This window comes from Hibiscus syriacus, unplaced genomic scaffold (assembly GCF_006381635.1).
Source record: "Hibiscus syriacus cultivar Baekdansim isolate YM2019G1 unplaced genomic scaffold, ASM638163v2 tig00109972_pilon, whole genome shotgun sequence".
Classification (NCBI taxonomy): Eukaryota; Viridiplantae; Streptophyta; class Magnoliopsida; order Malvales; family Malvaceae; genus Hibiscus; species Hibiscus syriacus.
This window is the reverse complement of record NW_024062543.1, coordinates 1,810,104-1,835,402: the sequence shown is the minus strand read 5'-3', so window position 1 is coordinate 1,835,402 and position 25,299 is coordinate 1,810,104. Positions and strand designations below refer to the sequence as shown.

Sequence of the window (25,299 nt, the reverse complement as noted above, 5' to 3'; positions counted from 1 at the left end):
ATAATATTAAAAATTAAAGGTAAATGCTTTTATATTTATAAAATTATCTGCTAGATTAATTAATGATTTTGAATGAAGAACAAATAACTCGGAGAAGAACAAGTATTAAATTGATAGAATTTTATAAATGAAATTATATTTATTAATTATTTTAAATTTTGATTAATTAACAGAATATATAGGTTTTAAAAACTGTAATATTCCTATTTTAATGACGAAATGATCGGTTTATAATAATGTTTTAAGTGGATGATTAAGTTGTAATTTATATAAAAATATGACCTACTTATAACCTAACTAATAATTGAGTGACCTGTAATGTAGTTCTACGTCGACAAGCGTTATGCATTTTATCTTCCCTTCGGGAGCTTTACATTTTATCTCCCGGTAGCTACATGTCGACGATCATTATGAATGGTCAACGACAACTTCATTAATTTCTCCAAGAAACTGGCAATTTGTATCCGAGAAAATGGGTTCACATGCCAAATCATGGCTCGTTGAAGACGAGAACGCTAGAGAAATGCTAGAAAGGGTCCTAACGGCGCGACCCTTTTTGCTACTTCCCCCGCTTCACAGGGTTCCTCTACGCGTCGGTAACACTGTTGAGCTCGTAGGCCCGTCTTCTTCTTCGAAAACCCACATCTTAATCCAGGCCGCCATCACTTGTATCCTCCCCGAACAGTGGAACGGAGTCATCTACGGCGGATTGGGGCAATCGGCGATGTTCATTGACTTGGATTGTCGTTTTGATGTTTTACGTTTCTCGGAATTGCTAAACCGTAGAATCACGGAAGCGGGTAACTGTAAATCCTTCTTTTTGATTGAAATTGTTAGCTGTTTCATGGCCCATGTTTTGTTTTTAATGAAGCTTTTGGTCCTATCTGTTTAGGATCAAGCTGTAAAGTAGATTGTAACAAAATGGACTCTGAAGCTCAATTTGCAAGAATGAAACATTACAATGAGGAATTGTTTGCGTTGTGCATGAAACGATTTCTGTACATCCGTTGTTATGATAGTTCTGAGTTTCTTGCCACTCTCAAGGTGAGGGACAAAGGTTTGCCTTAATATAACCTAAGTAATGCAATGATTTCTTTTGTGTAAGGACATATATAGGAGTAAATTTGGTGCAAAGATTGAGTTCTTTATGTGATCATCTAGATTTCTGTCTTGGTTAAAGAAAAAAAAGATATAAATTTTATGGTTTGTGTAATATTTTTCTGTATGACAGACGTTACACTATCGGCTTCAAAAGGATAGGGACACGCATGGTCTTAATGTTCATTTGCTGTTGATTGATAGGTTTGGCTTTGATCTCCCTCTAATTCAATCCGTTACACTGGTTACCTTTTATTTTCTTTGATTTGCTTTATATTATTGATATAACAGTTGGAAAATGTTGGTTAAAGCATGTAGTTTGATTATGGATTGACATGTATTATAGATGTTGAACTCATTGGTGATAGCTTAGGGAAGAACATTCAGTTGTAAGTTGTAACATTTATCCATATAATTGAGTGAAAAGATCTCCTTAGAAAGAATCAACTAAAGTAATTTGGCTAATAGTTTTCGGAAGCAGAAAGGGGGGAAAACCCTTTCTCAGAAAAGTTCAAGCATATCTAAGTTTTTATACTATCAGCATGTTGTTGAAGAATCATACTGAACAGCGTTCCTTGAAAAGAATAGCTAATGTGATATGTGATCGAGGGTGCCTGAAATCCATTGAAATGTTGGTGTAAATACCAAAATTTAACAATGCTAATGGACAGAAGTTCGAGTTAGTTTTGAGATGTAGATGGAAAGTATCGAATGTAAAATCTTTCCGAATTAATAACAGATAGGATTACCTAATTCCATAGCATCTGACATGTATGAATTGTCACCAGCATTGGAGCATTTCATTGGCTAGATCGTGGTTCATCATCTTTTTCACTGAAGGGTGATAATAGGTACAATTTCTATATCTGTTGGACAGTTCTCTAGCAATCTTTTGAAACTCTGTCGCATCTAGTTTAATCATTTCCTCCCATAAGTTGTAAATATGCAATAAGGAAATTTTGGTTGACATGTAGGAAAAGCTGGAATATTCAAAATGTATCCGAAGCAGTGGTTCAGGAGATTAGAAGGCTCCTATCATTGCATCCCATGCTTGTGATGGCTACAAAAGCAGTTGTCTTAGGCAACAAGTATTCAACGAATGAGTTAACACGGTAGGTTCCATTATACTTGTAGAAATGCTATTTATGCAGTTGGCATCTTCACATTACTGTCTAGCTTCTGGCAGAATATCATGCAATTATAGTGTTCTTTATACGTATATCAGTTACTGGAAATTACTTCAACTAATGGCATTTTCCCTATAGGGTTGAATTGCTCTACAGGTTTAAGTTATAAAGATGGGATGCTTTAGAATTACGAGTATTCATAATGTCTATTTGGATTTTAGTTTCTGTTTCATTTTATTTACCCTTTTTATGGTACCATGTGTTGTTTTCATGTTCTCGTTTTAATTAAGAGCAAGTATCTTTGTTAAGAAAATGTAGTCACTGTAGTTAACAGAAAGGTACATTCCAGAGCCTATAGTGTTAATGCATATATTATTATTTCTTTTCTCTTATGGAAGTCTTATTCCTAGTAAATTTGAAAGGTAATGATTAATCTTTTTGTCAGGAATTACGGAAAATGGCCTGCAGTGGATAACCCATATTCAAGAAATGTAACAAGTAGTGACCAGCAACTTCCATATCGCGAGTATATGCCTGTTGTTTGGCAGGTAATGCCGTGTGACTAGGAGTAGGTTGTTTTATGTTTCATGAGAATATTTTTGAGGACACACGCAAGAATCTTGTTATAAGCTTGACTGTTGTTTGGCAGTTCAAGTTTGCAAATATTCCCTATACTGCCATTAACGTCATTTCAAATTTTATGAACTCTAGATTACCTAAATATTTTAAAAGTATATGATTCGAGATTGTTCCTTTTGGTTAAACGTTGAAATTATACAAATAAAATTTTTATAAGTAAAACAGTGATTATCTAAAATTTTCTCTATGTAGAAGGATTATTATAGGATGTTAACTGTGCATTTGTTCACAAGTTGTATCTCTCTTTATAGATCATCCTGAGGCATTGCATCTTGTGATATCTGTAAAGTGCATTAAGACATAATGGAGTCACCATCTTTTGTTTGTTAAATCGAGTTCAGAGGCTTCTTAAATATGACTTGCTGTAGGATTTTTACTTGATAATTCCTTCTGCTTGTTGCAGTCTTTTGTAACACACAGGATTCTCGTACAAGCTACAGGTTCCAATTTTTCTTTCAATATGCCACTAATTTGTTCACACATGCAGTGCTTTATTTCTTAATATGGAATATGCATCTAAGTTGTCTTTGCTATGCCATAGATGATGATTCGGTTAATGATGGGTATCCAAATGGTTCCGTGTATCTATTAGAATGGTTGATGCCACCAGTGAGTTCCTTGGACAAATTCACAGTGACAGATGTAAGAATACACTTATGCTTCTCCTTTTTTTTATGAAGAAAAGCTAAATATTAGCATTTCCCATCTGTCACATTTGACATTATTCGATTGCTACCTGCAGATTGGTTTGTTCATTCTTTCTTGAACTTGTTTACTGGGTTACATAACTTCAGCAAATGGTTCTCGGCAACTGGAGTGTAGAATTGGACTTATCGGGTTCAGTCTAATTGTATTATATGGGACTCGGGTGATTGTTGGAACCTGAAAACCGTGTACGATACTTTCTTTCTACCATCGAAGCAAAGCAGCCAAGAATTGAGGGTGTTGCACAGAAGCAAATGACCCTATGTTTTCTGGGGCTGCATCCATCACCATTTTCACCGAGTGAGTTTGTCTTCCTTCCTGCACATTCTCTCCCTCTGTCGAGCCACTTTCTCGATGCGGTCTTCGTGGTTTAGGGCAGGAACATGATTAGAGTGTTTCGCTCATTAATGACATCATTCCTCCAATGAAGATCTTGTTCGTTCTTGCTGTTTCGATAGTTGGTAGCCGTACCTTTGGAAGGGTAATGCACCACCTCCGACCCTGGAACTCATGCGGACATGGTGGTTCGGTTATTATGTTGCATGTTCTTTTTCTTCATCGTTCTTATGTTGTTATGTTCCCGGGTTGGTCCGGATTCTTACTCTTTCAGGGTATTTTATTAGAGCTGTTATGATAAAGAGAAATCAAGGAGTAGTTGAAAAGCTTCCACGAAAATTTCTTGGTTGGATTTATGGATTAAATTAATATCTTATTTAAGTTTTAAAGTTAAATTAATATTTTTATTAAAGGATTAAATCAAGGAGTAGTTAAAAATTAAAGTTTGAATCCTTAAATGACTACTGGATTTTTTATTAAAGGATTAAATCAAGGAGTAGTTAAAAATTAAAGTTTGAATCCTTAAATGACTACTGGATTTCTACCAAGTGAGCTAAGAATCCATAAATGAATCCATTTTTATTGAAGGAGAACAAAATTATCACCCTTCCCTCTTGATGCTATGGTATTTTTATGTTCTAATTCCTCTTGGACAATTTAAATTTATCTGCATTCTAGGTGGGTAATCTTTAGGACTTTGTTTGACATTCTGAAACGTAGGGTTTTATCGAATGTTTGATGTGGTTCTTGGTGCATTCGTGTTAGTTTATCATTTGTTTTTATAAAGGCATGAAGTGGAGAACTATAATTGTAACACTTTAGACCAGTACGACACACTGTCGACTGATTTAAGGTGATACATGTAACCACCGAAATGGCTAATCAACTTATTTTTACTTTCTTGTACTTTAAAACGACTCTTTACATCTAAGAGCCCTCAAAATATATAGATACTTACATATTGACTCTTAACTGACTTTACAACTCAATACAACTGAATTCATGAATATACATGTCATTTAAGAAACTTGTGGCGTACTCTGCTTTGCACTGGATTTGGACCTCGATCTCTCTAAAGCTTCTCAACTGCCGAATATACTAACCTGCCCACGGAAACATCCGAATGCTGAGTTAACTAGCTCAGCGCCATAATAACAACTAAAACATACTAAAAGTTTATCACTGAAATGCTTAAGCTATCAAGTATGCTACTATCTGGTCTACTGCTATCTAGTCTACTGGTATGTTCTGTTCTGCTTTAGTGAGTATACTCGTATACTCACTCTCTATTCTATGGTAGATATCATGGTGCAATTGAGGGTTCTTCATCTCAGAGCTCACACACCCCTCTAGTCTACCGAGAATGTGGCCCCCGAAATCTCTGCATTGGACACCACACTCTCAACTAGTCCACTCCTTGAGTGTCGGACCTTGCGCCCTAACTAGTTAGCTTAAAGTGTCTTGCGCACTCCCTAAGGATATATCCGGACTGTATCTATGCTTTCGACTATGCTAACTTTTCTAAAGGAACTTGGTGTCCTGGTCGTTTCCCAAGCATTCAAACAAGGCTAGTTTTATTTGATCATACTTTATTCTCGTTTCTACGTTTGGATTAAAGATTAATAAATGTTCTCACTTGTAGTCTTATTTGAGAGAAATTATAAGCTTTTGGGAAATCTTACTTACCTCTATACTTTCTCTTGACTTAAAGCCCATTTCTCAACCTTGGTACCTTACAATATCGATACCCTTGCTTGCCTCTACACTTACTCATTCTTTAAAGCTCAAACCATACATTGGCCATACATTATCAATACCCTCTCTACATTATCGATACTCTACCCAAGGTATCGATAACCTACAACTATTTCATCCATTGTAACCCAACTTTAAACACATTCTATAACACTTATTCTAGTGTTTTACACCTATTCAATCCCATTTATGGTCATACTATGGATCTAAGGCCTCTTGGGAAACTTTTTGGCCAAAATATACTGAAAGTATCGATACTAACCCTTAAGTATCGATACTCCTGCAAAAATTTTGATACTTTATATAAGTACTCATACTTTTAAACATTCTGTTCTGCTCAGTTTCGAAACTTTCTGGGAGTTTCAAAACTATGACCCAAAGGTTCGATACTTTTGAAAGAGTATCAATACTCTTGCCTAAAAAATCATGAATTTGCCCAAAACAAAGAACAAGTATCGATATTATCTCTATAGTATCGGTACTCTACCTGCATAAGTCATAAAACACATATGGAAACACTATATTTCAATCCCAAAAACCCTAATGAGGTCCCCAAACATTCTTTAAAGTCTTATGTGATTACAAGGAGTATAAAAAAGGCTTTATATCATGCTTATAACATAAATCATGTAATCTACTATTAACATATAACTCTAACTTTCATAACTTACTGTCAAGCTAGAACTCATTTCTAATGATCACTAGGAGTATGTAAGAGTTGATAGTGTGTTACTTGACCTACTTGGCTGCTAAAATCCCCCTCAACTCAACTAGGAGTCACCTTACCTTTATCCTTTGCTTTAGAATTTCACCCACCTCATTGGCTAATCAAAACAAAACTAGGGGTTATTAACTTGTCTTTAACTTGAAAATTAAGTTAAAACACTCTATACTACTTAATATTACTCAAAACAAGCTTAAATCTCTAGGTTCCTTTCAAACTCCTAAAAACCTATTTTGAAAACAAATTCTAAAACTCATAAAATGGAGCTTTAAACAAAGATTGAAGGACGGAGAGAAACATTCTTATCTTGGCTAAACAAATCTAAGATTGAAATACTTGAAACTTGGCTCTTGAAAGGAAGAAGAAATGGAAACTAATGAAAGGAGAAGAAGAAGAAGAAGAAGAAGAAGAAGAAGAAGAAGAATGGGTGAGATATTATAGGGAGTTTGGTTACGTGAAACGATATAAAAAGAGCGGGAAAAGTTTCAGCTTCAACAAAATGGGTAAACTACACTTGAGGTACTTCACCTATTAACTCACTTTAAAACTCTCTTAGCTTTAACTCTTGGGCTTATCTTAGGCCCAATACCTATATAACTTAGTCCAACTATCTTGGGAAGTCTAATTGACTTGACTTAAAGGTCTCGGGTTAACCCAAACTAATAACCCGAGTTTCGGGTGTTATTACAATAATCTTGCTCTTGTTGATACATTTTACACTTATTTGCATAACATTAAACAAGTCCCTTCTGCTGTGATGATTGACATGAAAATGCAGGTGATCTTGGCTGCAACTACTGTTTTGACCTTGTGCTTATCGGCATTCCGATGTGCCGGCACACCTCCAACCGTACTGTGGGGTAGCTATCCGGTCGTAGGGAAAGGTGACCTCAAAAACTATACCTTCTGCTACTGCAGTTCGTGTGGAAGTTCGGAACATGTGTTTTGGACATGGATCATCACTGTCCTTTTGTAAGTATTAAGCTATGTTCTAAGAATGTTTCCGGAACTATTTGATATTATGTTATGGAACCGGGATTGATTCCCATTTCCTTTTGTTGCATACAGATAGGGAACTGTGTAGGTGCAGCGAATCATCGGTAGTTCATCGCCTTCCTTTTCGTAGCCGTATTCTGTACGATCTACTTCTCGATCATGTCCACGTAAATAGGGTTACATATCTGGCCACCGGTAAAATACAGATCTCTCAGGCATTTGAAAGTTCCGATAGCGTATCGGTTTAGGCGTTCTTCTGTGGCAGCAGCTCAGTTATATATACGAGGGCAAGACTTAGCTCAGCCATTTGAGTTCACAGGGAAGTGGAGGTGATCACATTGAAGAAAAAGATTGCCAAAATATTCCAAGTTTTTTTGGTTGCCCATATTTTATTTCAAGGTATTTTCATAGCCTTCGAAATTCAGCTAAGAGACACACCCAGTGATTTTTATAGTAGATGTTGAGATTTAAATTTTAAAATTTTAGATATATATTTTTAAGATAGATTACAAGAATTAGTTTCGTAATTAGTATCATCTCATCTTAAATTTGTAATGAATTCGGTATAACGTACGAACGAAATGATAATAATAATAATAATGTTATTTATAGTTATCGATAATATATAATCTGTTAAACGATTGATTCAAATTCGATACTACATAAATTCGTTATAAGATTACTTGTTTTCATTTATAACACTAAAATTGAATCATATATATGAAAGCATGAAGGATCACAAATAATAAGGTCATTATCACCAACAATCAAATAGTCTAGTAGGTTGATACGTACAATTCTTTAAATAAGATCAGACATTTAAAAACCGATATTCAATTCGGTTCAGTCTTCCAGACCGATAGGCTGCGGTTTAGCCCAACACTTGCACAGGTCTAAATTTTTCTAATGAACCGGAAAATTTTCATTATTTCAAAGGCATACATCCCCATGATGCCATGTTGGTGCAGCAATCAACATTAACCTAACTCATCGATGCCTAAACACATCTGATAACACACTAAGTTTGATGAGAGAAATATTAAAACAAAGAGACAACAAGGAGATGCAAAGATTCGTCACTGAATGTGATAAATTATACCAAAGATCATTACCTCAAAGCCAGTCCACCCCCCCAGTAGTTGACTAATCCGCTTCTGCATACGCGGTCTCAAGGTGTGCTTGTTCGGCTTCTTGCACCTCCTTTTCGGTCTTCCTTCCTTTCTTGCTTTTGTAGTACACGCTCATGAATGTTCCTACAGCTCCATACTTCTTACGGACGTGCTCGTAGAGATCGGCATTGAACATCTTCCAGAAATCCTTCTCGTTCAGCTCGGAGACGGTATACTGCGGCTGGAAACTGTGGTTTTCGATCATCCATTTTTCCATCTTGCGAACCGCCTCTGCACCATCAAAGACTTCACCCCTCAGCACAGGGCCCGGTGCATAATAGATCCCCACATCTGTGTACATCTGAGCATATTGTGTATCGCCCTGTCTGTGATGATGCTCGAAGCCCGCTTCGGGATACACCATTGTCTTGACTGGAAGCTTGAACAGTCGGTGTGGGCAGAGCCAAATGGGATAGACCTGGAGAACCAACAATATATATATCATTCCACCTTTAAGAGTGAGATGGATGATAGTAACATAAAACAATGATGAGGTACTAAAAGGAAAAACGAGTGCAAGAACATAAAATTTACCTCCATCTCTCGGTCGACCCACTCGAGGGCATCATCAACCTTGTAAAGAGGAACAAGCATGTCTTGAATGACATGCATCTCATGATAATAATTTCTTACAGCTTCACCTTGAGTAGCCTTGAGCAAGGAAACCTTGGGTGGCATCAACCAGCCAAAGAGAAACCTAAACCAAAATTGATCTCCGAATGGAAGGATGAGCTTCCCCTCCCAATACAAACATCTTGTGTGCCTGTGGTAATACTCCCTTGTCGGAATGTACTCTACAAACTCTCCCTTCTTTAATGCCGTCTGTGCGTGTTGGTAGAACCAGGTTTTATACCACCAACCTATATTGTTAATCTTGTTCCCCTTCTTCTTCGCCTCTTCTTTTGAGGCATATCTCCCGGTCATGAACACACCTTCAGTGGGTGTGTAGACCATGCCTTCTACAAAATCGGGAACTTTCTCGGGGTTATCCTGATCACCATCTCTGGGTGCAAAGGAGTCCATATAACCCTGTGCAAGCTCTTTCAAATTCCCCACTACGGGAGTGTAGGTCACCTTCATGTATTCTTTAACGGGTATAAGTTTGATCTCAGCAGCAACAAGAAAACCGAGGGTTCCTTGAGACCATGGTATAGCATAGAAGAGGTCAGAGTATTCGTTGTCCTTGGTAGCTCTAACAACACGGCCATCAGCCAAAACTATCTCATAAGCTACGACTGTATCAGAAAACAGGCCATAAATGTGGGAGCTTCCTTCAATCCCGTAGCCATTGATGAGACCACCGACTGTAAGATCATCAAGCTCCGCAACCACAGCAAGGGAAAGATTCATCGGAACCGTGACTCGAGTGATCTGCCCCATGTTTACAAGTGGTTCGACCCTTGCAATCATTCTCTCCTTATCGATTTCAAGGATGTTACGGAAAGCAGACAAATCAACTTCAAAATGGCGAGCTCTCTTATAGTCTACATTCCGCATTCCAACGGCAACCCAAGGTTTACGGGCTGTGCACACAAGACCATCCTTCTTCGGATCCCTTTGCTTGAGACGCTTCACTACTTTCTTAACGTTTTCGTCATGTTCCCTCTGGCGCTGCTTGTAAGACTTCCTCTCGGATTTGACATCTCCAACATATATGAGAAAGTAATACAGTGTGGAAAAAGGAAGGACAACAAAAATAACAATGATCCAGCGGAACTGGACCAGGAAATCCACCAAGTCCTTCTTCCTCTTAGGGCGAAGGGGCGCTCGAAGATCTGACATTGTGGAAGTGAAAAAATGACTCCCTCTGCAACAACGATAAGACAAGTTTTAAGTAAATATAAAACGAGGCATACATCATTTACACTTCAGGATTTTCAGACTTCTAAAAGCAACAAATTAGCTTCCCGTGATAAAATAATAGATTTAGAGTATTCTTATTAATCCAATTAGCTTAAGACCTCAGATCTTTGCTAGTAAGCGACAATATCAGATTAAAAAAATCCAAAATAATATTAATAATAAGTACTGTTTTGCTTTCCAAGAAGACAGTAAAACTTACTGAAGAAATAAAAAATAATTATCGAATTTTAAGAGCAATAAACAAAGCATTATATTATAAAGTAGCACTATAGCAGCAACGGTATTTACTTCATTTTTGCTCATTTCCTCGCTAACTAACCAGAGATCTAACAATCAACGGAGACGTCAAGAGAAAATCCAAATCGAACAAAGACCTAAGAAAAACACTATTCAAACGTTGAAATTTGAAAAAACAAATCAGATTCAGTTCATTTTCCTTCATTTTTTTCTCGGTAACCAAACAGATAATAAATTCAAGGATATAAAGACTAAAAAGACAACAAAGAGAAAACTAGAGAGAGCAAGAAGAGACCTTAAGCTCCGAAGAATCGCCCACAAAGGTTAGATGACGAAGAGCTTTTAGTGGAGTGCAAAAGCAAAGCTCTGTATAAATACACAGAGAGTGAGCTCAGCTTCACCGTGCTTCGCTTGCAGCAGTGAATAGCATACCGTTTGTTGATAGTATCTGAATTTCCCGGTTTTATTTGATTTGGAAAAATACGCGAAATAAGGCAATTAATTTTTAATTAATTAATAATTTTCTTTTTGGAGAAATCGATGACAGGTCAGATGTTCAAGAAACAGCGTGACGTTCCAAAATATGATTTACTTTACTAATAAAGTGTTAATATTTAAAAATTAATGTATATAGGATATTTGTTTTAATTATTAAATTTTAAAAAGATATAAAATAATTATTAAAATTAAATTTTATTAAAATATAATAAAAATTAAACTTATCGATTGAGATACAATAATTTTTTTCTTATTATTTTATGAACATAGAATACTTGAACACGTCATCTTTTTTATCAATTACAATTTTTCACTTAAATAACGTATTTAATTTGTCCCACCAATAATTTTTGGATAAATTATACACTTAGTACTTAAATTATCGGGTTGTATTAGTATTTTATGACAAAAATTATACATTTTTGTCACATGTTATTTATTTAGTTCCTATTAAGGACCCCAATTGTTTGTTTTGTACTTGTTTAATCAAGCAAATAAAAATAGATCTTATTGCTGGACAAAATATGCAATGTGGACTGTTTTCGAGAAATAGAAAAATTCTAAATAAGATAGGGTGGCTACTGAAGGAATGTGGGGGTGAAATTGGCCCAATACGGTTTATGATTTTTTATTTAGTTTATCAAGACAAGGAGAAATTTATTTTGAGATTTACGGTATTTTTTACTGTAATATATTCGTCATGTCGAGATAATGAGTTATAATAAAAATTAATTTTTATTATAACTCATTACCAGTGATAAATTTTAATAAAAAAAAATATTTTATTAGGACTCGTCACCTTAACGTGACGAGTTTCATGAACACTGTAAAAAATATCGTAGATCCCAAAATAAACTTCTACTTATCATATTTTTTTCAATAATTTACTCGTTTGTCTTATTGGATAAAAAAACCCATAATGTGGACCTTTTTTTTACATTTTTAGGTTTTTTGGTCCAATAGGGTAGCCCATTTTTTTTTTTTTTTTGCAAAATAGAGCACAAAACAATTTTATTTTGGGATCTACAACATTTCCCGTAGTGCATAGATCTTGTCAAGTCGAGGTGACGAATTTTAATAAAAATATTTTTTATTCAAATTTTTTACTTCGATATGATAAATTTTAATAAAAAATGTGATGAGTTTAAATAAAAAAATATTTTTATTAAAACTTGTCACCTCGACGTAAAGAGTTCAATGAACACTGTAAAAAATATCGTAAATCCAAAAATAAGCTTCTACTTGCACTATTTTACTGAATAATTTACCCATTTGTCCTAGTGAGCCAAAAAATCTTGGTTCTTATGCTATGAGGGACCAACTACTTGAACTATAGGACAAAAAGTAGTATTTTTTTTACAAAAATAATTAATTTTATTCAAAATAGAAAATATCTCTAATTATAATAAATGTTTATAATCACAACCGTAAATTAAGTATATAATTAGGAAAATTCTCTATAGTCATTGAAATAAAATTGGCAACTTAAGATCACATAAGGGTCATACCAAGAAAGATTAAAAATCTAACCAAAAAACTCGAACAAAGATAGATACAAACAGATCTGATCGCACTGGTAAACAAACCACAAAAAGAGATCAAGCTATTGAAAGACCACCGACATACTGCAGATAGACTCGAGCAACGTGAAAAGTTATCCCAGAACGCAATTCAAGTATCCAAATTCAATCGAATGGTCCAAAGCAGGAAAAGTCAACAAGATATCATATAAACATCATCTTGATCAGTCGTGATGATGTCAAATCAATCCTTAAAAAATTAAAAAAAAATGTTAAACGAAAAAAATATATCAAAAGACAGAAGAAAACGTGTCATAACAGTCAAATATGTTTTAAAAGTTAAAACTACATAATTATACCCACGTGTAATTAACATTATTATTAGGATAATAAATATATTTTCATATAGTTGAACTGTAATTTTCAAACAAACCCTACTTTCAAAAAACTAATTTAATACTTTCAACATGTTTTAAAAATTATACTATATATTAATTTTCAAAAACAAGTAAAACATTATGCTAATAAAATATAAAGAAAGAAATAATTTACAAATTAAATAATTCAATTATTATTTATAGAATTATATTCAACGCTTAATAAAAAAATATAAATTCAATATTAATTTTTACAAACAATCGGTTTGTTTAGCGAAATGAGACTAATTTTTTTAAAGAATGTCAGGGGTTCAAATTATAATGTTTATAAATTAAACAAACTTGATTAAGAGGATCGTTATTGACTCTGTAATACTCATCTAGATTAATGGATTAATAAATCGAATATCGATAATTATACTAAAAAAATCAACATTAATTTTTCATCTTATTAAACATCTAAATGTCCATAGGAGAGCTAGCTACCAAAGCCTAGCTTTGGCCATATTGCCCACGGCAGTGACGGGTTGTTAATTATCAATATAAATGCGTATTTATTAAAGGTAATATGAGCAATTAACAGATATCAAAGGTAAAATAACATCCATACTGGACTGTATAAAATAAAACCCAAAATTTTCCGGCCGCCGCTGTAACAATCATTCGTGAGTGTGAAAAAATATATGTATAAACAGTCATGTACGGATTGGACTGGTTGAACTAGCAACAAGAAGCCTCAACTCTCACCGGTTTGACCTTTGGGGTTGAACGATGCCGCATACTCGTGTTCTAATCGAATGTGTCGAATAAGGTTATTTTAAGGGGGGGGGGGGAAATCCGAGTAATGTATGTGAGAAAAAAGCATGCAGGCCACCATAATCAAGGATTGAAGAAACCTGAACCACCCATATTGAGTGCAATTAGCACTAACGTACTAGTAATCACAGCAAACCATAATAAGGTTGTTCCTGCAGAAGGTAAGACATTGAATGCAATCTATTAACATATACATATATTTGAAACAAACTGTTAGATGCAAATACTTTTATCCCATACCTCCAGATGGTTCAGATCCCTCATCGGAATCGGATGGTGCAGATTCCGTGTTAACACCATTTAATCTTGTTTTCGAAGATCCTGTTCTCGATAAGTCATCGAAGTTTTTGCTACCTGGTTCGGAAGACACTATCCCTTGAAATTCCTCACTTACAATTAAAGCTGCTAGAACATCCATAAATGATTCTTTGCTGGCTTCATCTATATCTTGCATTACACCCTGTTCATATATCAAATTTGGTTCATCGAAATCAGACAATTCGTCATCTGAAAAATCAGCACTAACGGATCCAGTGGCAGCTGTGTCATCTTCTTCATCCTCGACATAAGCTTTGTATGTCAATCTAAGCAATATTTCTCCTCGAGATCTCTTTCCGAACAGTCCCCAACCTCCTTGCAAGGTCACAATCTTATCTGTTGGGACAGTGTCCTGGAGAGTCCCCAGATCAACCTGAAAGTTTCAGTGCGTCAGATAACCACAATCAAACAAGTAGCAGCAGAAGCACAATATTAACATCTAATCCCATAGACTATCTTGGGATGGACCACGTCTTCATCGCCATATTCATAAAATCTAAAGCTCAATCTGGAATATCATGTAAATTATACAACACATCAGCCTCAAATTGAAAACTATTGCCACTACTACTTAAAAAATAGACCATTATGCTGATCGGTTAATAAGTTCCCTGAAAAACTCGCTAGCCTTACCTCACTGCACATATTGTAGGCATCAAATCACAAAGTTAAATAAGCATGACCGTGCCCAAAGACGGCCTCATCATATGTAAGGAATATTCTACAATGATATTCATTGTATCGCAGATAAACAAGTTTACCTCTCCTGTACCGATTGCCCAATCAGTGAACCCAAGGGAGTCTTTCACTTGGATGCGTAGTTTTTCTTTTCCAGGGTTTGCCACAAGTAAATAAAAATCCTGGAGAAATGACAAAAAATTTATGATTTAAATAAACTTTACAGCTTTTTATATAAGAGTTTCATACCATTTGGAAAGTTTCATTAGAGATGATAGACTTCTGTATGGGAAGAAATCAATGTTAAGAAGCTGCACCTGATTCCAAATTGGCTCACCAGGAGGCCCAATCACCGTAGTTTGGCTGTTCTTTTTACTGCGTATAACTTGATCCCCCAAGGTTAGAACAACATATGGATCAGTTTTGCCTGAAAAATAAAAAGCATTATCGAGCATGGTCAATAGATGTGAAGCTACTGCATGCATGCAGAGGACTCTTCTAAGATATAACCACGAGAAGAACCATATATTATATCCACGTTCCAAAAGTATAAAACAGTAGGCAACATTGATAGGTAATTTATCTCTGTTACTCGATTCATCTCTTTGTTTTGAGACATTCATGTTGATAGAGTTCAAGATTTGGACATTGCTTTTGTTGTAAGTGCCCTTACCATAAAATACATAAGAAAGTTTCCTGGCATCTACAAGAGTCACCGATAGTTCTCCAGCAAAATCCTTGTTTTTCTCTTCTTGAATTTCCTCGGGTTTCAGATAACTTGGAACAGGGCCAACTGCTTTCCCTTTTTGGAAATCCAAAACAATCTTCTTTGGGCTACAAATAGTCGAGGCAAGTCCTCAGTGAGAAGTTTTGTCAAAAACCTGAAAGCAAATGTATTCGGAATCATACGAGTAGAGAAGAAAAAGGAGATGCAAAGAAAGGAGTCGAACCCAGAAGATAACAAATAACACCTATAATAAAATGAAAATTTTAAATAGAAAGGAGCCAACAAAACTCCTGTGATCCACCACTGGTAAAACCTTTACATAAGCAGAATGATGCATAATAAATTACAGCAACAGTGGCAGCAGCAGCACTAATAATTGGACGTACTAGTTAACGATTGCCAAATTCAGTACCCGTTTTAATATCAAGGAAGCAAAGATTACGATAAAATCATAACAGAAAGGTTCTCACAGCATTGACAATGTTGAGGTACAAGTACACAAAGCATAAGTAAAACTTGAACTGAAAGCAAACAAGTAGGTTCAAATACAAAACAAATTTCTTCCATTTGCCTGGATAAATCTGGTTCCGATGTGTTCTAAAAACCTACATAAAGACATCTGTAATGTGATGTATCCTTGTAAACATTTTGAAAATCTTAACCTTCAGAATGGTATGGAAAAAAGATTAAAAAAATGTTTACAAACCAAATAAGAAAGCTTGCATAGATTACAAGAGCTTTGAAACAAATTGCACTTACATGGAAAGAACTGGAATTGCTGGTATTGCCCAGTACATGCAAAAAAGTAAAAAATAACATGTATCAGCATCTTCAATGGTAGTTGCCATGTAAATGATCAACTCCTAACAATCTTTTATTTAAAACTTTCTTGACAAGGGAATTCTCAGCAAGCGCCAAAGAAATAAGACATCGATGAAAAATCACAAAAACGTGTTTGTTTCTCTGTTTTTTTTCTGGTTCAATCCAGTAATTGTTTCTTCTAACCTTTTAAATCAACGACAAATGCACAGATTAATAGGTAATGAGCAAAGACAAGTCTTTGAAGAACAATAAGTAAATCAGGCTATACTCAAATTTTCAAAAATTCTTCCTAGTTTCACTTGATATATTGACACAACCTTATCTGTTAGCTTAAAGACTAATATGTTTGAGAAGAGGGACATCACCATTACATACCCATTAAGTTAAACAATCGAAATGGTGATAACTCGAACTTGATCTTTGGAAGAGAAACAAAAGCCCATGAAACAGCTCCAACGAAAGGTTCCTTTGGTATCAATCGCAACTTAACCCAAAGTTCTCCATCAATATCAAAATCTCGAACACCGACCGGCACAACAAATGGGATAATGCCAAATTTTAATGACAACATCAACAACATGCGAGCACCACCAGTATATCGGATTCCTATCTGATACCTATACCAAAGTACATGGAACTTAGTTAAAATGCACTCTCGAGTTTGCAAATCGAACTTCAAACAATAAGCCTCAAATCATAGCACATTAAGTACCAAATTTAACATCATGCTTTAAAATTGACAACTAGAATTTCCATGCATAAATAAACATATGATTCAACATTCATACACAGTCCAATTACAATAAAATAGCGGAGTAACAAGAAGTGTTCTAATGGTGTTTAAGTGGTGAAAAACTCACTGCAAATCATTGTCTCGCCGGGAAGTCCTGCGCTCGACATTCCTAACAGATAAAGGCTCATCCCCTAAAGAAAACTGCTTAATTTCCACTCTCTGGACATAATCAGGCTTCTTAAGATTGTCAATAACAGGCTGCAATAACCCAATGATCCAATTCTCAATCCCACCTCTATAAACTTTCAACAACTTCCCCAACACCATATTAACCCACTCAACCGACTCTTTCCTCTGCAAATCCTTTTCCAAAAACAATGAAAAACTCGTTGGGACTTGTGGCCAAACCCCACTTCCTCCCATTCTAACACCCTCCCCATCCGATTTGCCCCTCCTTTTCCTAGCAGTCCAGATTTTATCAAAAGCAACCCCAACGAAAAAGAAGAACACAAACAACCCAACAATGTTTCGGTTAATTGGAGGGGAAGGGATTGGGTGGATAACACCCAGCTGAGTCCTTAACTTGTCAACAATGGGGTCTTGCCGGAAATTAGCGAAACTCGAGCCCATTTTGACTGAAGATTCTTGACTTTCCCCATTAGCAAACTCATCTTTAAACCCTTTGACTGCGAGGCTTTTAGCTACCTTTACAGTAAGCTTGTTTGGCTTCGAAGTGGGGATTGCGCAAGCAAGGAGACAAAGCTTCCGATGTGGGATGAAAAGTGTGATGACCCGAGCTTTGGATGGTGGAGACTTGTTGGTTTTACGACACCGGAGTGGAGGAAGAAAAGGGTAGCTGAAACTGGAAGTAGAAGATTGTGGAAAGAACATTTATCAGAGTTAATGAAAGGAAGAATTTCAGAGCCCCAGTTAAAAAGTGGGGATAACAGAAACCATAGCTGTTGTTGTTGGCGATAATAAACAGCAGAATTACGTGGACAAATTAAGCAATAACAAACAAATATAAGCGCTTGGTGTTCTTATCCTTTTTGTGGGTTTAATTGAGCTTCCAAGTTCCAAGGTAAGAGAAAATGGGGGGGGGGGTAAATGGTGCAGGGAATCGAAATGGAAGAAAGGGAGGGAACGAGTGGGAATCGTGGGATTGAGAACATGTAATGTACAACAGAAGAAGACCCGGGAATTGTGTGTGGCGCTGCAATGGCAACTGGTCACGTAACTTCTATTTTCCCCCTTATATTCTATATACGAATTAGTTTAATATTTTATTTAAAAACATTAAAAAAAAACATGCACAACTAATTTATTTTAGTGATTAAAGAAATAATTTTTCTTTCTAAAAATCACAGGTTCGAATTTTAGTAACTACAATAGAGTGATTAAACATTCAATGTCAATTAATAGAGAGTATTTAAAACATATTACTTTGTAATCATCTCAATTTTAATAAAAAAACATATAAATCACCAGTCTCACTTTTAAAAATCTTAGAATTCAACTTAAGATTTAAAATTTAAAAACCTCATATCACTTTAATCTATAATATCTATAATTTCATAAATTTTAAAAGATAAATGTTCAATCATAAGTATTTGACAATGAAATGATTGAATTGAAGTAAATTAAAATTTTAATGATTAAATTGAAGTGTTTTAAACTTTAATTATTAAAATAAGAATAAGAAAATCTGAGGGGTGAAATTTGTAATTTACCCTAATATTAAAAAGAAGAGAAACCATTCTCAAGTCGCCTTATATTCCATAGTACAGAAGAGAAACCAAAGCAGAACCTATAATGGCGACAACACTCGCGAATAGAGCTCATTGGACCGATGTTTCCTATGAAATCACCATGATCAATCTTTATAAGGTTCTCTTCTACTCACTCTCTTACTCCAATAAAAAGAAGAAGAAGAAGAAATTTCTGGGTTGGGTTTCTTACGATTGTGTTCATTTTATCGGAAAATAATGGTTTTTGAGAAGAGCTGACGGTGTTAAATGGTTCTTCCCGGTAAGGGTGTAAACGAGCCAAATCGAATTCGAGTATTATTGAGTTTGATTAGACTCAAAAATTCTAAATTGCAACTCGACTCGAAAACTCGTGAGTTTAAAATTTTTAAGCTCGAATCGAACTCAAAATTCTGAATTGAAGCCCGTGAACAGCTCAAAATAAAAAAAATCTTAAACTTAACTAAATTGAAGCTTTAAACTTAAACCTAAACCTTAAATACATGAAAGTCTTATTGTATTTTTAAAAAAATCAACACATAAATGTTAATATTATTAATAATTTATTTTAAAAAAATAAAATCTTAATATATTATATTTTCGAGATGTTCACAAGCTTTTCGAGTCGAGTATCAAGTAGCTCGTTTTAGCTCATTAAGAATTCGAGTCGAGCTCGAGTCGAGTCCATTCGATCCGAGTATTTATCGAGCCTTGACTGAGTCGATCTCGAGTAGCTCGCGATCAGTCTCATCTCATTTACAGCACTACTTCCCGATCTTATTTGCACCATGTATTTGCTTTTTTTAATCTTTGATTACATAAATAAGTTAATTTCTTGATGAAGGAATTTGGGAACTTAATTGATTATGCAATCCTTATTATTGTTGTTCTGCTCTTTGGGTTTATTTGGTTTTTATGCGTTTAGTACTTAAATTATTAATTTTATTCTATTTTAATGTTTAAATTTTTAATTTTTTTAAAATCATATTTGTCATTTAGTTCTCATTTCATTTTATTACCTTGTTTAAAACTTAAGTTTTGAAATAATAATAATAAAGTTTAGGTACTAAAATGGCTCAAAATTGATAATTTAAGTGTTAAACGCGTTAAATTTTTAACGGCATAGTACTAAAATGAAATAAAAATTAAATATTAGGTATAGTTTTTAAAAAATTAAAAGTTTAGATATTAAAATGAATTAAAATTAATAATTTAAATATTATATACATAATTTACCCTTTTTATATCCAACTTCAAGCATTCGATTATATTCCTATCAAAATATATTCTTTCATACTTTTCAAAATTAAATATATTCTTTCATACTTTTCAAAAATAAATATATTCTTTCCCTTGTCAATATCAAAATTTTCATAACTAGAATCTGAATTTAAATAAAAAAAGAAAAAGAAAAATACACTATTCTCATTGAAGTCTACTTTATCTCCTATTTTATTTATTCTACTTTCAAATTTTTTAATTTACTCATTAAATTTTTGAATTACCCTTTTTTTTATCACTCTTGATTATTTTATTATTATTTTTGTACGATGTGGTATTTATTTTTATTGTTTAATAAAAAATAATTTAAAATATAAAATAAAAATAGAAGGTGGTCGAACACCATCGTTGACCACCGTGGATGGTGTCCGTTCGGTCTCAAATTTCATGGGTCGGTTTGTATTGACCCCTGAGTCCAAATCTGGTGGTTGTTTCACCGAAAAATGTCTCAAAACCTCTTAATGTCGACTGAAACATTTTAGCTTCCTCACTTTCGATCTTCAATTCGTGGATTTCGGAGCAAATTCTGACAAAATATAAGTCAGATTCTGACTTAGGGTGTCGAGACGAAGAGACCTATGAAATTTGGGACCGAACGACTACCATTTACGGTCGTCGAAGGGAGCCGGTGGTGATATTCAGCCACCTTCCATTTTTATTTTTTTATTTTAAATTATTTTTATATTAAATAAATTAAAAAATTCATGTCATACGAAAATAATAATAAAATAATTTAAAGATATCAAAACATAAGCAATTCGAAAGTTTAGTGAGTAGACTAGAGAAACTAAAAGCATATTGAGTAAAATAGGAGAGAAAGTGAAATTTAGTGAGGATTGTTATAATTTACCCTAAAAACATTATTAATAAATAAATTTGACCTTTTCAAGCTTTTCTATTTTCTAAAAAAAATAAAAATTTAATTTTGTGGTACTTTGCAAAATTTTCTCGTTATCTATATTTTCTCTCCCATTAAATCTCGCCGTTTTAATCGCTATGCTTCTCTTCGCTAAAATCTCTTTTCTTTATACATATAAAATAAAGTTGTTCCATCTTCGTTTTATAATTTCCTTTCAGAAAAATGAATCCAATAGATATATACTCAGAGCGATACAAAGCCGATGACGGTGATCAGAAGAATATTCCCGACGGTGGGGTGGATACAACCGCCGTAGCGGAAGGTCAAGATGGCCGGAAAGAAGATTTGAATTCCGAAGTTAATAAAACCCTAGATTCCGAAGTAGATAAGGAGGTTAATGATCAAAGAAATGACAATGGAAGTGGCCATAATCAATACATACTGGTCATCAAAGCTCAAACTCATTTCCCGAGACCGGAGCCACCGAAGCCTAAAGTGCAGCGATCAAAGTCGTTATCGATCGCCGAAAGCATGCCTGAGATAGGGAAATTCATTAGGGAACGGAGCACCAGTTTTTCGGCGGCGATCATGAATAGTTTGTCGTCGTTGAAAGAAGGCACCGGTGATATCCAGGTGAAAAACGATTCGGTAAACTTCGAGATCACAGAGTTCAAAATCCCCGGCGTGAAAGTCATAGTGCAGCTGAAAAGCGAAAGGCACCGACTCGAAGATCGGATCCGGGGTCGAATAACGATGTTCACGAAGTCCAACTGCGAAAACTGCATCGCCGCTCGTAAATTCTTCAAAGAGAGAAGGCATCGGTACGTCGAAATAAACATCGACGTGTTCACCAAAAAGGCCGAGGAGTTGGTCGAGCGAACGGGAGACGCGGAGGTGCCGAAGATATTCTTCAACGATCGCTTGATAGGCGGATTGGGGACACTGAAATCGTGGAGTCAGAACGGGGAGTTGGAAGAGAAAATGATCGAACTGTTGGGTCCGAGATGTCCCGAAGAAGCACCGAAAGCACCGGAGTACGGAATTAACGACGATGAAGACGAAGAAGATGAATTGCTTGAATTAGTGAATCATCTCAGACGGAGTCTGCAGATTCAGGACCGTCTGATTAAGATGAAAATGGTTAAGAATTGCTTTGCTGGTACTGATGCGGTGGAAGCCATTCTTAACCACCTTGACTGCGGCAGAAGAAAGGTATATCAAACTCTGAATCTCAATTCAGTCGATTTCTAAAACAACTAATTGTAACATCGATTAAATTGGAAATCGATAATCTATCGAGATCTTGTAGGGCATTGCAACTGCGAAGATGATGGCCCAGAAGCACTTCATCCACCATGTCTTCGGGTTAGTAACATTCTAAACTCTAAATATTAAATCATAGGCTCGAATCAAACAATCTAAATGATTAATTCTAAATGATTAAATCTAAATGATTAAAGGAGTAATTATTATCTTTAGAGATTTTGGACTCGAACACCACCGACTTGGAACAATGAATAAAACTCAATCTTATTCTTTAAAAATTTGAGCCGCCTTCAGCTTAACACAATGGAAACTAATGAAGGCTAAGGTCCCTTAAAATTTGAAAAATTATGATTTAAACATTTAAAAAAATTTAAAAAATAATTTGTCCCTCACCAATTTTTAGAAATTTAGATTAATCTTCAAAAATTTTGAATATTCTTAATTAAATCCCTCTCATAATTTTTAAAAATTCTCATTAAGCTTCTTAAAATTTCATAAAAAATTAGTTACACCCTAATATTTTTGAAAAAAAATATAAATAGAACCTTTCAAAAAAAATTAAAAAATTTAATTTAAACCTCTTAATGTTTTAAGTTGGTCCTCGAAGGTTGCATCACCAAGTTCCGCCATTACTTAAATTCAAACTTTTTAATGAATAAAATCCTATCGAATGAGGTCGGAATCTGTCGGATCCAGGTCCCACAACTATTCTTATATGTATATAAAATAATTTTCAAAATAAAATATAATAATATAATGCTAATTTCCTAACACTCAAAATTAATAATTTTATTTTTTATGCAGGGAAAATGATTTTGAAAAAGGGAATCATTATTATCGTTTCCTTGAACATGAGCCATTTGTTATGGGATGCTTCAATTTTCGAACATTAACAAATGATAATGAACCAAAGGCAGCATCGTTTATAGCCGATAGCCTTTCCAAGCTAATGTTGGCCATTGTGGAAATGGATGGTTATGTATCCGATAACAGACTCCATGTCGATTATCTCGCCATCAGCAGAAGTGAAGAATTCCGCAGGTCATGTTGTTTGAACTCAAGTGTTAAATGTTGAAAATGGACGTAAATGAACATTTTAAATATATGTTTGAAAAGTTATCATTTTGGTCCAAAATACTAAAATTATCACTAGTTAATTTACATATTTTAACTTAAACACTCTTTAAGTGCATCTCAATTTGAGAATTAAAAAATATTTTAGATTAAAATTATTAAATTATCTTTCAATAGTAACTGCATAAATCAAATCATCTGAATTTGAGTTTTCGTTTTTTGTTGTTGTTATTGTTGAAGCAGGTACATTAAATTGGCTCGAGATATGCAAAGGATCAATCTTAAATTATTCACTCCAGATGAGAGCTTAGCCTTTTTCTTGAACTTATACAATGCAATGGTGATCCATGCTGTAATTAGCATTGGACACCCTGAAGGAATACTCGATAACAAAGCTTTTTTCTTGGATTTCCAATATGTACTTGGAGGATACCCTTATTCCCTCAGTATCATAGAGAATGGGGTCTTGAGAAACAATCGAAAATCTTCTTATTCCTTGGCCAAACCTTTTAATAAAGGAGATCGACATCTGCATGTAAACCCTAATTCCACATATTCAATTTTCTTTCCTGAAAGTTTAGGTCAACTATTTTCGTACCTATACTACACTTGAAATTTTTATCATCTAAAAGGTAAAAACATGTTGGATCAAGTGATAAATAATTCTCGATGTCATTTAGAGACAGAATCAAGATTAAATATTAAGTAAATTACTAGATTTCAAAATTACAAGAGTTTATTAAGAATTTAAACACAAAATTTGAAGAACAAGACTTACCTTGTCTAAAATAGTGAAAGTCTATCCTCCATTTAGAAACTGATCTAATTTAGTTTCAAATACAGTAGGGATCCAATATGATTATTGGACACCAAAGATTTCAAATTAAAAATTAGTTATTTTAACTATCTTTTGCATTTTTAACAATGTTTGTGTTATAGACCCGAACATAACACTAACAAAGTAGAATGACCAAATTATATCACATTAAAATATAGGGACTAAATCAAATTAAACATAGTAGGGACGAAAACTATAATTTGACCTAAAATTTTCACTTCATAAAAGGTTCGACTTTTTTTTTGAATTTTCATTTTAAATTTGACAGCTGGTTCCAATGAAATTGAATCCATTGATTCATTTCGGATTATGCAAGGGAACAAGATCAAGCCCGAAGCTAAGGTTTTTCACTGCCCAGAATGTACAAGAAGAGCTCAAAACTGCAGCAATGGAGTTCTTTCAGAATGAAGGGATAGAGATCGATTGGGAACTAAGAACTGTTTACTTAACTCGAATCATCAAGTGGTGAGATTTCTTTCTTCGATAAATTGAATCCTTAAGTATATATAATTCAGCGATGAGACTGAAATTGACGTGGGCATTTTGTCGAACAGGTTCAGCGCAGATTTTGGAGAAAATGAGAGGCAAATCTTGGAGTGGGTGCTGAATTACCTGGATGGAAGGAACGCCCAGCTTTTGAAGAATCTTCTGGTGGGTAAAGGCCTTATCACCATCATCTATCAGGATTACGATTGGTCTGGTAATTTGTGACTTAAATCATCACATGTAATTAATTTTTGGGTAAAATACACAAATGGTCCCTAAAAGACTACTTATTGAGTTTTTTAACTATTAAAAATTACAAAATGATCCTCAATTATAGAGAGTTGCTCTATTGAGTCCCTCGACTATTAAAAATTACAAAATGGTTACTTGACTATTCATTATGTTCCAAACTCATCATTTTCTATTAAAAATTTAACGGTCGCCTGAGCTGGACGTTAACATGCTGACTAAGATATGATAGTCGTTTGAGATTATGAGATCCAATTTTATCATATCCAAGTCAGTAGGTTAATGTACAACTCAATTTGTCATCAAAATTTTAATTAAAAATGACGAGTTTGGAACATAATGAATAGTCGGGGCGACTGTTTT

General features: G+C 34.5%; 3 protein-coding genes and 2 pseudogenes across 3 annotated transcripts; 3 read left to right on the top strand and 2 right to left on the bottom strand.

The window, feature by feature from the left end:
• Positions 1–377: 377 nt before the first annotated feature.
• LOC120211476 (DNA repair protein XRCC2 homolog) lies at positions 378–4,212 on the top strand. The gene is made up of 9 exons (XM_039210005.1): positions 378–800; positions 893–1,044; positions 1,232–1,302; positions 1,887–1,949; positions 2,073–2,210; positions 2,671–2,773; positions 3,268–3,304; positions 3,406–3,506; positions 3,607–4,212. The coding sequence occupies exons 1-9, from the start codon at positions 473–475 to the stop codon at positions 3,628–3,630; spliced, it is 1,017 nt and encodes a 338-aa protein (XP_039065936.1). The 5' UTR covers positions 378–472; the 3' UTR covers positions 3,631–4,212.
• A 2,944-nt stretch (positions 4,213–7,156) lies between these two features.
• Positions 7,157–7,833, top strand: LOC120211322 (annotated as a pseudogene).
• A 536-nt stretch (positions 7,834–8,369) lies between these two features.
• Positions 8,370–10,356, bottom strand: LOC120211475 (delta(24)-sterol reductase). The gene is made up of 2 exons (XM_039210004.1): positions 9,084–10,356; positions 8,370–8,967 (listed from the first exon to the last, which is right to left on the bottom strand). Exons 1-2 carry the CDS (start codon positions 10,329–10,331, stop codon positions 8,524–8,526), a joined length of 1,692 nt encoding a protein of 563 aa, XP_039065935.1. The 5' UTR covers positions 10,332–10,356; the 3' UTR covers positions 8,370–8,523.
• Positions 10,357–13,669: 3,313 nt separating this feature from the next.
• On the bottom strand, positions 13,670–18,140 carry LOC120211474 (annotated as a pseudogene).
• A 3,048-nt stretch (positions 18,141–21,188) lies between these two features.
• LOC120211256 lies at positions 21,189–24,934 on the top strand. The gene is made up of 6 exons (XM_039209842.1): positions 21,189–22,235; positions 22,333–22,388; positions 23,094–23,330; positions 23,607–23,898; positions 24,470–24,666; positions 24,756–24,934. Exons 1-6 carry the CDS (start codon positions 21,246–21,248, stop codon positions 24,910–24,912), a joined length of 1,929 nt encoding a protein of 642 aa, XP_039065773.1. The 5' UTR covers positions 21,189–21,245; the 3' UTR covers positions 24,913–24,934.
• The last annotated feature ends 365 nt before the right edge of the window (positions 24,935–25,299 follow it).

Bases quoted from the DNA above. Each gene is read 5' to 3' on its own strand.
- LOC120211476 (XM_039210005.1), top strand. From the start codon at position 473: ATGGGTTCACATGCCAAATCATGGCTCGTTGAAGACGAGAACGCTAGA. The intron at 1,950-2,072 runs GTACAATTTCTA...GTTGACATGTAG, and splicing joins TCACTGAAGGGTGATAATAG to GAAAAGCTGGAATATTCAAA. The intron at 2,211-2,670 runs GTAGGTTCCATT...TCTTTTTGTCAG, and splicing joins TCAACGAATGAGTTAACACG to GAATTACGGAAAATGGCCTG.
- LOC120211475 (XM_039210004.1), bottom strand. From the start codon at position 10,331: ATGTCAGATCTTCGAGCGCCCCTTCGCCCTAAGAGGAAGAAGGACTTG. The intron at 8,968-9,083 runs GTAAATTTTATG...TTGGTTCTCCAG, and splicing joins GGGTCGACCGAGAGATGGAG to GTCTATCCCATTTGGCTCTG.
- LOC120211256 (XM_039209842.1), top strand. From the start codon at position 21,246: ATGAATCCAATAGATATATACTCAGAGCGATACAAAGCCGATGACGGT. The intron at 22,236-22,332 runs GTATATCAAACT...GAGATCTTGTAG, and splicing joins TTGACTGCGGCAGAAGAAAG to GGCATTGCAACTGCGAAGAT. The intron at 22,389-23,093 runs GTTAGTAACATT...TTTTTTATGCAG, and splicing joins TTCATCCACCATGTCTTCGG to GGAAAATGATTTTGAAAAAG.